The sequence below is a fragment of the Rhamphochromis sp. 'chilingali' genome, assembly GCF_963969265.1.
Source record: "Rhamphochromis sp. 'chilingali' genome assembly, chromosome: 14".
In the NCBI taxonomy this organism is placed as follows: domain Eukaryota; kingdom Metazoa; phylum Chordata; class Actinopteri; order Cichliformes; family Cichlidae; genus Rhamphochromis; species Rhamphochromis sp. 'chilingali'.
Genome location: NC_137941.1, coordinates 19,616,052 through 19,628,842, shown reverse-complemented (window position 1 = coordinate 19,628,842; position 12,791 = coordinate 19,616,052). Strand labels below are relative to the sequence as shown.

The following is a 12,791-nucleotide window of genomic DNA, read 5'->3' as shown; positions in this document are numbered from 1 at the left end:
TACAGTAAAGCAAAATGGGAAGATTTTACTATCAATTTTCTCAAAAACCGTACAGTAAATTTGGCTGTGGATGACAGTGTGAAGAGTGGGGGTCACCCAGAGTCAGAATCCAGTGAAATATCTGTGTCACCTCTTACAGTTTTCCTGTAATCTGAGCTCAAAGATGAGAATATTAAAAGTACAGTAGAGTAAATTGGGTAAATTGACTATCAATTTTCTCAAAAACAGTACAGTATATTTGGCTGTGGATCACAGGGTGCAGAGTGGGGGTCACCCAGAGTCATAATCCAGTGAGATATCTGTGTCACCTCTTATAGTTTTCCTGTAATCTGAGCTCAAAGATGTCAATATGTAGAGTACAGTAAAGCAAAATGGGAAGATTTTACTATCAATTTTCTCAAAAACCGTACAGTAATTTTGGCTGTGGATGACAGTGTGAAGAGTGGGGGTCACCCAGAGTCAGAATCCAGTGAAATATCTGTGTCACCTCTTACAGTTTTCCTGTAATCTGAGCTCAAAGATGAGAATATTAAGAGTACAGTAGAGTAAATTGGGCAAATTTTATTGTTAATTTTCTCTGAATCATACAGTAATTTGGGCTGTGGATCACAGGGGGGAAAGTGGAGATAAACCAAAACTGGGAGTGGATTGTGAAGTAAAATAGTGTCAGGACAGAAAACACTTCGTTTCTAAGCCAGTCGGCACCTGTACCGTAATATGCGTAAGAGTAGTGCAACCACATTTTAGGTGCGGCTGGCGGGGCGGCTAGCTTGACTGTGACTTCGTAAGTGAGGGCTCACTTGACCGCAGTAAGCAGAGCGAGTGGATTTTTCTGTTTTTTCATTGGCAATTACAGCGAGAAGTCATGCAACGCTATTTTCCCCTGATAACTTGTCGTTTGTTGCTAATATCTGCGCTTCTATTTGCCAGAGAAGCTGACGGTACGTAGTTTGTTTTCCATACTTCGATAGGCTGCAGCTGAAGGGAGATAATCTGGCAGATGTTACAACTGAAGGCTGTAAAAATCTAACAGCGAAAAATGTGGGACTAGATAACGTGAGTGAAGGGAAAACAGACTAGAAATGAAAAACCAGGTATGACAAAGTTAAATTTAAACCGAAACAGCAGTAACGCTTTTTATAAAGTAAAAAGTGAAAAGTTCAAAAACTTTTATATTTTGTTCACATTTTTTCGGCGAATGCTGATTATATAAGACAAGTTTGTCTTCAGCTGAATAAATTCAATTGAAGCCAGACTTTACAGATAGGTAGGAACCTGGAAGGTTTTAGATTAATAAGGCAAAACAAGTCAGTAGTAGTTGGTAGCACATGGATTCTTGCGTATGCTTTAGATTTTCAGAGTGTATTTTGGAGCAATTACCCAACGATTACCCAACAGGTTATTTTTACTTTGATTTGTCTGAGTTTTGTAATTGTGCAGTTGTGTTTATGTCGGTCACATTTTGTGTGGTAAATGGTATTTTGAGTTTTAATTGTCTTTACTGTACTGTGGTTTGTTGTATTGTAATTATATTGTGCTTTGTGGCCTACAGTTACTAAAACTGTTTTGCTAGTGTTTTTTCTTTTGTTCCTTTTGTTTGCTAGTACAAGACAAAAGAGCTGTTGGAGGCAGGCAACTTTGCAAGACTGAATAAAGTGACTGTTTTGAGTTGTCACCATGGTGCTTGATTTGGAATAATGTATGAAATACCCTGACACCCATTAAGTCCGCACTAGTGACAAATATCTCATCCTGATGCTAAAGGAAGTGGCCGTACCAACGTTTCTAGTTCTTCTATATTGAACTTGGAAAAATGTGTTTTTATTGTATGAAGCCTGGACGCATTGTAGCTGAGTGTCCCATTTTAGGTAAAAACCAGGAAGCCACACCCATGGCTCCAAATGGTTCTGTACAGGCCAAATAACCAAATCAGACACTATGCTCTGAGAGTTTTTGCTTGGGTTTTGAACAATTTATCCTAGATGGACTTGGAGCTGTAATTTTAAATCTGTGTAAATCAGACGTGCACTGTGGTCACGCCAGCATCGAATCCATCCAAGTTATATGGTTTATTAAAATAATCAAATTACAGCATTTACATTTATGTTAGACTACTTTTAATTAACTGCTTTAGCTGTAACTTTAAATCTGTGTAAAGCATCTCCTCTCTTGTCTCTTATCTTTAAGCTGAGGTTTGATCTTAGTGTTTCATGCTCTTTACAGCTCTAAAGGTGATTGGTGGAAGTGTGACAGCGGTTCAAGGAGGTACGGCCATCTTACCGTGTCATGTCATTGACACCAATGATGACCTGACACAGATTACCTGGCAAAGGAAGACTAGAAAAAACCCTCATAATGACAATTTTATTACTATCCAACCCAGAAATGGACTACAGTTTGTCAATGGACGTGATGATCGATTTAAATATGTCGGGAATTTTAACAACAATAATGGAACTCTCCAGTTATCCAATGTTGCCCTGAAGGATGAAGGCAGCTACACGTGCATCTTCACCCTGTTTCCAAGTGGAAATCAGAAGATTGAGATTCCTCTAAACCTGCTCGGTATACAAATGAAATGTGTTTTAAGATATTCTAGGTGTTTGTATAACCGATGTAGATAGAGTTACTTTTACTGTCATGCTTACATGTCAACTTATTTGTGTGCTGTACCTCTCCTAGTGCCTCCTTTCACAAGTGTGATGGACAATCTTCCCACTTTGGGCACAGAAGAGGTTTTATTTGCTACCTGCACGGCTGCTGGATCGAAGCCTCCTGCAGAGGTGAGGTGGCTCACTGGTGCTTTGGGAGACAAAGTGAGGACAACAACAAACTCCACCCAGTATGACAACGGTACGACTACCACAGTCAGCTCTCTGTTTGGTGTTCCTACGAGAGAGATTAATGGTCACCAGATCCAGTGTGTTATCAGTGGTGACTCCCTGTCTGCAGAAGAAACCCTGGCCTTCACCATACAGGTCTACTGTGAGTATCAGCTGTTCATGGAGTTTATTATTTTTCCTCTTCTTTTTTTTTTAATCACTGTTCATTTAAGAATTTTAACAGTTTAATGAAATCATTAATAAAGTACACCAACACACCCAGGATCAATCTCAGCCTGTTTTATACAAAAACAGACATAAACGTTCTCATATTTCTGTCTTTGTTCAGGAGAAGGTTTTAGCGGGGGGGGTTGCATTTGCAGTTGCAACCTTATCCCTGCTGGCATGACTTTGCCTCTGTGTTAAGTCTCTTAAATTTAGGTTGTCACAGCAGACGGAGAGATTTCCTCAAAAACCAGAAAGACTAAGTGGCGACATTTAGACTCGTATAAAGGGTGTTGTTACACCACTATTGCAAAAGATGAAATCGTGTAACCAAAAAAATACAGTGAAGTCATACCACAGTAGTTATTCCAGTGAGATGAAACTATTGACTTTGAGTCCAGACACAAGTCTGTTTCCTCAGTGACTGGTACTACAATACTGGAATATTTGTGTGCAATGTGGTTCTATACATGCATTCTTATTAGATACATTATTAATATAATGTATGTCACTTTTTGTCAGTTGTTCCGTAATTTTAGTTGCTCTCTCTGCAGACCTTCACCTCTCAGTACCAATAAACTACTATTTCAGATATTCAGCCTGTCCTGCAGAGTTTGTGGCCTGAGGTTATGTCCTACTGGTTCCTGCATGACAAAACACCATGTCACTAAGTAAAAGCTGTCTTCTCAAGCTAGATGATGAGTTCAATTAGCATCATTCTCTTTCCAGTGAGAAAATCTGTGCAGTTCCCCTAGGTTCAAGGTTCTTTATTTGTCACATGCATAGTTATACAAGTATAAAACAGTGAAATGTAACCTGACACGCTCCTCGACTTGTGCAAAAATTGCAGGGGGGTAGAGGAAGAACATTATATATATATATAATATAAACATGGGTATTATCAAACAAGCAATTTATATGTCAAACTATAAGTAAAATTAAATGAGGCTGTTTTGAAGTATTGTGTGCTCTTTTTTTTTAGTGATGTTATATAACTGTGGTGTTCTGTTTCTGGTGGAATTCCCCAAAAGATCAAGAAACCTAATATGTTGTTTTTAGTATAAAGTGACTGTACGTGAGCCGGTGACACCTTTGACTGTGTTTGAAAGGATTAATCTTTGAAACTGAATGAAAACCAAGATTTGTGGTTTTGCCTGACGTGACAGGGTTCAAACATTTATGAAACATTATTTTGACATGATTAGTATTTCCTTAGTTTGGGGTTTACAGTTTTTTTTGTTTGTTTTTTCTTTGATTTTTGCAGTTTCTCCTACAGAAGTGAAAATTTCAGCAATTTCAGAGGATTCGTTTGAGTGTGTGACAGAAGCTAACCCAAATGCAAAATTCACCTGGATCAGGTAAAGCAGTTTTAGTAATGGTTTCGGTTGAAATATTCATTTAAATGCTGAGAGAGAAAGAGACTTATATTTAGAGGCACATGTACACATGTGGGTAAAAACTCTTTTTGTAGTGCTGGCAGTGAATTTTGCAAAATAAACTGCAGACTATGATATCAGATGAAAGCTCAGTGTGAGTACTTTAAGCACATAATCTGCGATCTGATCAAAAGGTCAGCCAGTTAAACTTAATTGCTCAGTGATTTAATACCCTAAAAAAATCCTCCACCTCACTTTCTCTCAGAAGCATAATGTTCCTCATGTTCAGTTTGTTAAGAAAATAACATCCATAACATGGATTTAGAAAATGTATGCCCACGCATATGACAGAGAAAGGAGCCATTTTTCTATTAATGCAATCCTTTTAGAAAGTAAAGAACTGGTGCTGTTTTAAAAAGTTTATGAGGTCATTCTTTTCTTATTTTATTTATTGAATTTTATTGTTTTATTTATATTTTGATATTGCTAGGGATGATGCAATGATCGGGGACCATTCTTAATTTCGTTGTTCTCATGACAATGACAATAAAGTTTCTGATTCTTAATGATAAGGTACCATGGAAAGTTGTGTTATTGTTAGCTGACCTGGCCAGAGGACCGGTGAGCTCATGTCTTTGTCCTTATGAACAGTGTTGCCAACTTAGCGACTGATGGGCAAAATTACGTGCCAAACCATGCTACCTTTGTGAATGTGACCTACAAGCATACTTAAAGGGTAAAATTAAGTGCAAACCATCCTGGCTTTATGAATATGAGCTACAAGCATACTCTGATGGGCAAAGTTAAGTGGCAAACTGTCATACCTACTTATATTTGTGCTGGAATTACTCTGTCACAGGAGAAATGTGCATAAACTACTTACAGTAGGACGTTTTGCCAAAATAGAATGGTTTGTCAGAACACCGGTACCAAGCCTGGATAAAGGAGGAGGGTTGGAATTATGACATTAAAAAAACCAATAATTGCTAAGATAATTTAATTTATAGTTCTAAATATATTCTAAATGCATTTAGGTAGTTTTTTTACTCACTTTATTTCTGTCCCACGATCAATGTTCCCTCTAATTTTTCATGTGTCTGAGCAAAAAATAAAGAAAATTTTAAAAAAAGGAAAAAAAAAGAACAGACAGTTACCTGAACCTGCAGCTATTTTGCATGCATACTTCTATCCCATTGGTGTTATCCCAGAAACTGAAGAGCAACTGGAGGGGAACCCAAGGAGATGATTTATTGATAGCGACATCACCTTTTGACATTAACGTCATTCATACCAGTATTTTAGGTACTGTTTTTTTTGGCAAGCTCTTGCAGATGCTATCAAGATTCGGCTATTGAGATTTTATTTTTCTGATCTTTTAGCCAATAGCCAGAGAAAAGATAAGACTTTCAGTTATACGTGTAACTGATCCACCTTTATTTGTATGAACAGGGATTACATTTGAGAGACCATCAAGTGTGCTGCTTTTCCATAAATTGCCTATGTGGCCTCACTTTCATCTTTAATTGATATCGTTGTATAAACTATATAAACCCAGTTCATTTGTGTATAGTACATATATAATGTGGTTGATAATGTAACTTTTAGATGGTTTAACTCTGAACTACTTTGAAGTTATAGGGAGGTCACTTCAGGTTAATACTGTAACACTGGTGTCTTCAGTAATGCCATTGTCTTGACCGCTAGAGCACATACATGATGACTCTAATTGGATGTTGGATTTTCCATGTGTGAATGGGAATACAGAGATGCTGCCCATGTGTCCAAAGAAAATTAGATGGACTTAAATATTGCTATTTAATACATATACCAACAGTGAGTCAGTATTGTTGTGGAATTTTGCAAAATGGAATAAAGTGGAATAAAGTCTGCAACACGGAAAGAGCTATTTATTTCTGGGCAGGAGAGCCAACACACACATCAAACATCACAGTTCACAGTCATGCCTGCTCTGCCCTTCGGATGCTTCTCTTTTACCCCTCCACACACAACTCTCTGTATCTTTAGGTCCCACGGCCTGTGGATGAAGACCTAAAAGCTACTCCCACTATCTTTTCCCAGGAAGCCCCTGGCGCTGGCTCTGAGATTCATCCTTCTGAGCAAAACAGTTAGCAAATAACATAATGAAACATCATTGCACCTAGCTAAGCAGTTTTCCTTACGACGTCATACTGACACACACACACACACACACACACACACACACACACACACACACACACACACACACACACACACACACACACACACACACACTTCACCTAAGCATACAAAGGTTATACCAAACCCTACAGTGAGATTTTAAACACATAAAGTCTAAATGTGAGGATAAACTAGAATTTTGCATAAGAGCTCTATTTAATTGTTGTTACAATGTCCAGACAATTACATTAAGGCAGGGATAGTTCAGTAGGTGGAGTGGTGGCCCCATGATTGGAATGTCGGGGGTTCGACTCCACTGAACGGTTACCCTGAGGTACCCCTGAGCAAGGTACCGTCCCTACACACTGCTCCCCGGGCGCTGCATTGGTGGCTGCCCACTGCTTCACTGGGTGAATGGGTTAAATGCAGAGGAGCAATTTCCCTATGGGGACTAACACACACACACATTAGCCTTTTACTGTTTTTAGATATTGCTTCCAAATAGTTAAAAGGTTTTTGTGTTTAGTTAGATCTTTATAAGTCCAAGTTTTTGGATTCAAAACCAGGGCTATATTGGTGTTTAGCAAGGTAACAAGACTGCGACCGTGTTACCTTGCTAAAAGTTTTCAACAACTAGAGTGTAAAATTCATAAAGTCGCCTAATTTTAAAAAAAAAAGAAAAAAAATCTTATTCAACAGATGATTATCTCATGTTAGGGTTGGGTGTAGAATTCTTTGTTGAAGTAATAGCAGCCAAGCAACCCAAGACCATTTAATTTGTTCATGATATGAGGATTCATGAGGTAGTTTACACATGGTTCCTGGATTGGTGTTGGTAAAAAAAAAACTAAATGGTAAGTTGTGGAGAGAAGCTAACTGGTGGAAGAGTATTAGCTCCAGTGACAAAGGCAAGAATTGTTCCCAGCTTCTGTGTTCCCACTTAAAGTAATGGAAAAGCAAAACAGTCAAAAATTGCATTAAAAACAAAACATAAACACAGCAACACAAAATGCTTAAAGCATTACATTTACCTGCTGCATCTGTTAGGTAGACTCTTCAAAAGTAATGAAAACTGCTTCAGCATGCCCTTTATTGCTACTAGATGTAGAAAGGCAGATGGTAAAGAGGCTCTCAAGAAGATCAGCTGTGAGCATTGATGATTCATTTGTCTTCTTGGCTTTTCAGCCAATCACAGCAGTACAGACACCCTGCCTTGCATTTTTACTATACTTTTATACACATACCCATAGGTGATGTGTCGGTCGATATATGGATGATGCTTTCCAAAAAATAGCAACTAAACAAATAATTTTATCAGGTGCTTCTGAACTATAGAAATGCCTGGTCTTCAGGGAAAGCTGTTTTCGTGATGTATGATGTTCATACTTAAAGTTGGGACATTTTTAAATGTAATTGTAGGTAAGAAATTCACTATGTTCATAAAACAAAAGTGGAATTACAAATAACATGATTTTTTTTCACATACTTATAAACTCTTTTCATATTAAACCGCACCAGTGTCACTCAGCGATCTTTGGCTTCTCTCTCTGTAGTTCACTGATGATCCAATAAATGTGAGGAATCCCTGGCCAATGCAGTGCTTTAAATATTTTCAAGTTATATTTTTTTAATCTTAAGTGGCTATATTTTTTTTCAATACTTGAGAGAGCAAGCTCATTCTGCTAGTGTTAATCAGGTGAGATAAATGAGAATCAGATGTGGTGAAACTGAATCTTTTATTATCTAATATCTGAAATTGATGTTGTTTAGCTGCATTACATTGAATGCTTCAATCAATGCTCCCAAATCATTGAATCATCAATCATTGAAGACAAATGTGTAGACTGATGTAGTTTGAACAGATTTAGCAGGGCTCTGCTGATATGCACAAAATACAGTGGCATGAAACCTTACTCACACAAGATTTTCTTCAAAAAAGCAGAAATTAACATGAAAAGTGCCATTTACTCTTATTTTTTTTATACAAAATCTTAGTGTGAGCAAGTAAAGATCTATAACAAAGAGCTTATAACTGAAATGTATTCGACTTTTGGTACAACAGTTTTCTGCTCTCTCTGTACATTTCATGTTGAGTCTCATTCGTGTTTTTCTAGATCTGGCCAGGCTTTGCTGGAGTCTGCTGTCAAAGTAGACGGTGCAAACCTACAACTGCTCAGCCTGACGTCTGATCTAAATGGACTCTATCAGTGTGAAGCATCTAACGCATATGGAAGTAAACACGGTCAGCTCTATGTGCATGTGACATCAGGTGAAGTCTTAGCTTTTACAGTTTGTTCAAATCTATCTTTTGTTTCTGTTTTTTAGATCTGAGCTTTTGTGGATGTTGTGTCATGTTGCATGTTGATGAATGGTTGTCGGATGCTTCACCCAGTGCAACACATGTTATTAATACATGTTATTCTGCCTCACTGACAGAATCTCAGAGCGTGTCCTAGCTTGTGAAAGCTTTTTTCAGGGTCATATCAAGTTCATCTAATTTATTTTTGTACGTTAAAACTTGAAAATACAAGGAAGTTTTGAATGTGAAATATAAAACTAAATGTTAAGGAAGTGAGAAAGAACAATATTTAATTTCTTTCCCATGATATTGTTTCTTCTTGTGCCCCTGCAGGAACAAGCCGTGTTGCCTGGGCATTATTTCTTGTTTTGCTTTCCCTGAATGTTGGGGCTGCAGCATGGTACTTTTATAAATCTGGACGTTTTAAAAGGTACTTTGAACAATAACATAGCTAATATGTGGTATAATATGTAGTCATTCTGATATAACAGTATATGGACATAATGGACAACTGGGTCTAGTAATCTTTGGTAAGTAGAAAAGGGTAAAAAATCAAATGCAGGTACAGTCCAGACTCAGGTTTAATTCAAGGGGCTGGAAAACAATATAAATGTCTTTCTTTCTTTTTTTCTTTTATTTTTTTGCACAATTCAAAATCAAACATCCGTTTTGAGGGTCTCAAATTGGATAATTTCCTCAGAAGCTTTTACAGAAGTGTCCCACATAGCAAACTTGGTATGGCCCAGATCTGGCCCACACAATGTGCTTACACATGGCCCACATACCACAATAGGCTGTAACTAAGCTGCTATTGAAAGACACATTGCAAACTAGCTGTTTGCAGCATTATCAAGGGCTGAGTACTTCTTAAAGCAACATATTTCATAATTCGTTCTATTAAAAAAGTATGTTGCAATACCACAGGTAGTTTATTAGTTGATGATCTATATAAATGACATTATTATTTTTATTTTTTTATTCAAGTTTTACTTGAATTTAATGTAAAACTCTATTATCTGAGGTATATTTATAGTTTTAGTTATGCAAAAGGCATTTTATTAAATATGCTTTTCTTGAGGAAACAATTTAAAGCAGCTGAGAAGTTAAAATAATAATTTTTCCATTACTATTGTCTAGGATATTAAACGTTTATAATTATAATAGTTTTATAATATTAAACATTCATTAGCAGATAAACTGAAAGTCTCTTCATGTTCAGTTGAAATTAAACGCAATTTTAAATTAGTGTTCTGCCCCGGCTTCCTCTAACAGCTGTGGGAGCAAATAAGGGACAACATCTGGACCGATGCCTCCACCAACGTGTCATTCCACAGTCAACTGGTAAACATACAGATGAATAGATGGAGGTATTTGGTAACATTTCCTACCCGCGAATCCCTTTTATTTTGTGATTCAGGTTTATAAATGTTTTTGTCTTACTTTAAAATTGCAGTAATTGCATAAATACACGCAAAACATTGGTAACTGACTCCCACTCTCCTTGCATGTCACTCCCACTGCCACAGCATTTTGGATGTGGCTTTTACTGCCTGTTCCTGTTGTCATGAACAACTTAAGCAGTATTTGGGATCCATACTGTTTCCACCAACAGTTTGAAGTGCTTTCATCTGCAGTTGGCTGTTGATAGCAGTTATATTAATGTGGTTACAGCTGTTTTTGTTTTTCCCCATCTACTTATTATTACTACCCTTCATGAAGGGTAACAATGTTAATTGTATATTTTTAGGTTTAAAATGTACAGTACCAGCACAAGTTTAGACACACAGCCTGTTCATCAGCAGTACACCACGAAAGCCCACGCAGACATTGGGTTCAAAACAGCTCGCAGACAGTACAAACACTCACACCAGACAACACCTTGAATGCAGTAATCTGTCTGTCTGGTGTATAATTACTACTGAGCAACCAAAGCTGAGGGTGCAAACACTTGCTCTGTAATTTCAACCAGTATCATTAGTATATAATTTTATAACTATGCAGCCCTGCCTTTGTCCTTTTTATTTAAAAAAAAAAAAGAAATCTCAATCACTCATCAGGGACTTTTTTATACAGATAAAAGATCCTCCATTTTGCCAGATTTATTATTTTAGGGTTTTGTTTTTTTTTAATTAAATGGTAAATGGCTTGTATTTGTATAGCGCTTTACTTAATGCCTAAGGACCCCAAAGTGCTTTACACTACATTCAGTCATTCACACATTCACACACTGGTGATGGCAAGCTACATTGTAGCCACAGCTGCTCTGGGGCACACTGAATTAAAATCAAAGGTCTTATCCTGCTTAAATTTTTTCATTTAACCATCTATAAGAAACATTAAGTCTGAACATTTTCCGGGAGAGTTTAGCTAGAAAGGAAAGGTTTTGTTTCCCTTATTTCATGTTGTTTTCACAGACCTGTTGATTTCCTAGTGGAACTTTTGCACATCTGTTTTAGGTACGAACTTTTACTGCAGTGAATGATAGAGATACCAAATTTTTTTTCTGAGGAGCATGACTTTTGACCAGTATCTGACCAATCAAGTCATTGTTGCTAAATCAGTGTTTAGATTTTGTAAGTAAATAAGTATTTAGAAGTAAGTATTTTTTGTACCTCCATATTTTTTTACTAAAACATATTTAGCTATCTTAATCCTTCTTAGCATTCGATGCACTTGTATATGTATTTTAACTGTACACCTTGAGCTATTTTTCTCTTGTTACTGAAGTGTAGACAGCATTTTTTATTTTTACACTAATGGTTATTTGTTACATTTGACCTTTCCACAACCTTAGCCATCACAGCTATATGAAAAGCCTTAACCTATCCTGAAGCCTGAATTTAGCATGCAACAAAACAGCCAAGGCACATTTGGCTCTTTAAAACCTGTCAAAAAAGTGAAACCCAGTAAAAATCTCTTCCCTTTGGCATCATATCTTTACACATTAAAATTATGAGGTATTACTTACTGGTGGCTTCACAAAGACACTGTTATAAAAGCATGGATTACCTGGGGACAAACTGAGGTGAAATTAAAATAAACTGATATATTTTTTTTTGATTCTTTGTTTGTTACTTGTTACTTTTGTGAATGTCAATAAACAGCCAACAGTCTGGTTATGTGTTAATGTTGCCCTTTAACTACAGGACTTGCACCTTACTGATTGTTAATGACTTCCTGGGATCAACTTTGTAAGACGGGGCATAGCAGAAAATTTCTGAGAACCACTTTGGTATATGGTAGTGATAGTATAACATACTCTGGTGTCTCAAATGTGGCAGCTTTGCGTAAAAGATTAAATAACTAAAACATGGTCTTTGGTCTGCATTGTAAATTGATTTGTTTTTTTACTTGTCTTAAAAGTTAAATAAACCTGCATACATATACGTTTTTAAAATGTTTTTCTCATTCTTTTTTTCTTCTTTTTTTGCAACGATAAGGTGATTTCCAAAGATCTGTTAGTTGAAAACTTGTCATATTTCATCATGGTGTGTAGTACAATTACGTCCATAAATATCTGGACAGAGGCACAGGTTTGTTTGTTTTTTAATTTGGTTCTGTACATTAACACATAATGAATGTTAAATAACACACCTCAGATGCATTGAAATTGCAGACTTTCAGTTTTAATTCAGTGGGTTGAACAGAAAGATTGCATAAAATGTGAGGAACTAAAGCATTTTATTCCTTCATTTCAGGGGCTAAAAAGTAATTGGACAAATTAAATAACTGAAAATGAAATGTTCATTACTAATACTTGGTTGAAAACCCTTTGCTGGCAATGACAGCTTGAAGCCTTTAACTCATGGACATCACAACCTGAGTTTCCAATTTTTTTAATGCCCTGCCAGGCCTTTACTGCAGCGGCTTTCAGGTGCTGTTTGTTTGTGGGCCTTTCTGTCCAAAGTT

The 12,791-nt window shown here is 36.8% G+C and overlaps 1 protein-coding gene across 1 annotated transcript; it reads left to right on the top strand.

Annotated features, from left to right (window-relative positions):
• Positions 1–794: 794 nt before the first annotated feature.
• LOC308410262 (nectin-4-like) lies at positions 795–12,257 on the top strand. The gene is made up of 7 exons (XM_080903503.1): positions 795–941; positions 2,224–2,565; positions 2,683–2,985; positions 4,312–4,405; positions 8,698–8,852; positions 9,216–9,312; positions 10,155–12,257. The coding sequence occupies exons 1-7, from the start codon at positions 866–868 to the stop codon at positions 10,168–10,170; spliced, it is 1,083 nt and encodes a 360-aa protein (XP_080759629.1). The 5' UTR covers positions 795–865; the 3' UTR covers positions 10,171–12,257.
• Positions 12,258–12,791: the final 534 nt, after the last annotated feature.

Coding starts and splice junctions, on each gene's coding strand:
- LOC308410262 (XM_080903503.1), top strand. CDS start 866: ATGCAACGCTATTTTCCCCTGATAACTTGTCGTTTGTTGCTAATATCT. Junction 942..2,223: donor ATTTGCCAGAGAAGCTGACG/GTACGTAGTTTG, acceptor TGCTCTTTACAG/CTCTAAAGGTGATTGGTGGA. Junction 2,986..4,311: donor CTTCACCATACAGGTCTACT/GTGAGTATCAGC, acceptor TGATTTTTGCAG/TTTCTCCTACAGAAGTGAAA.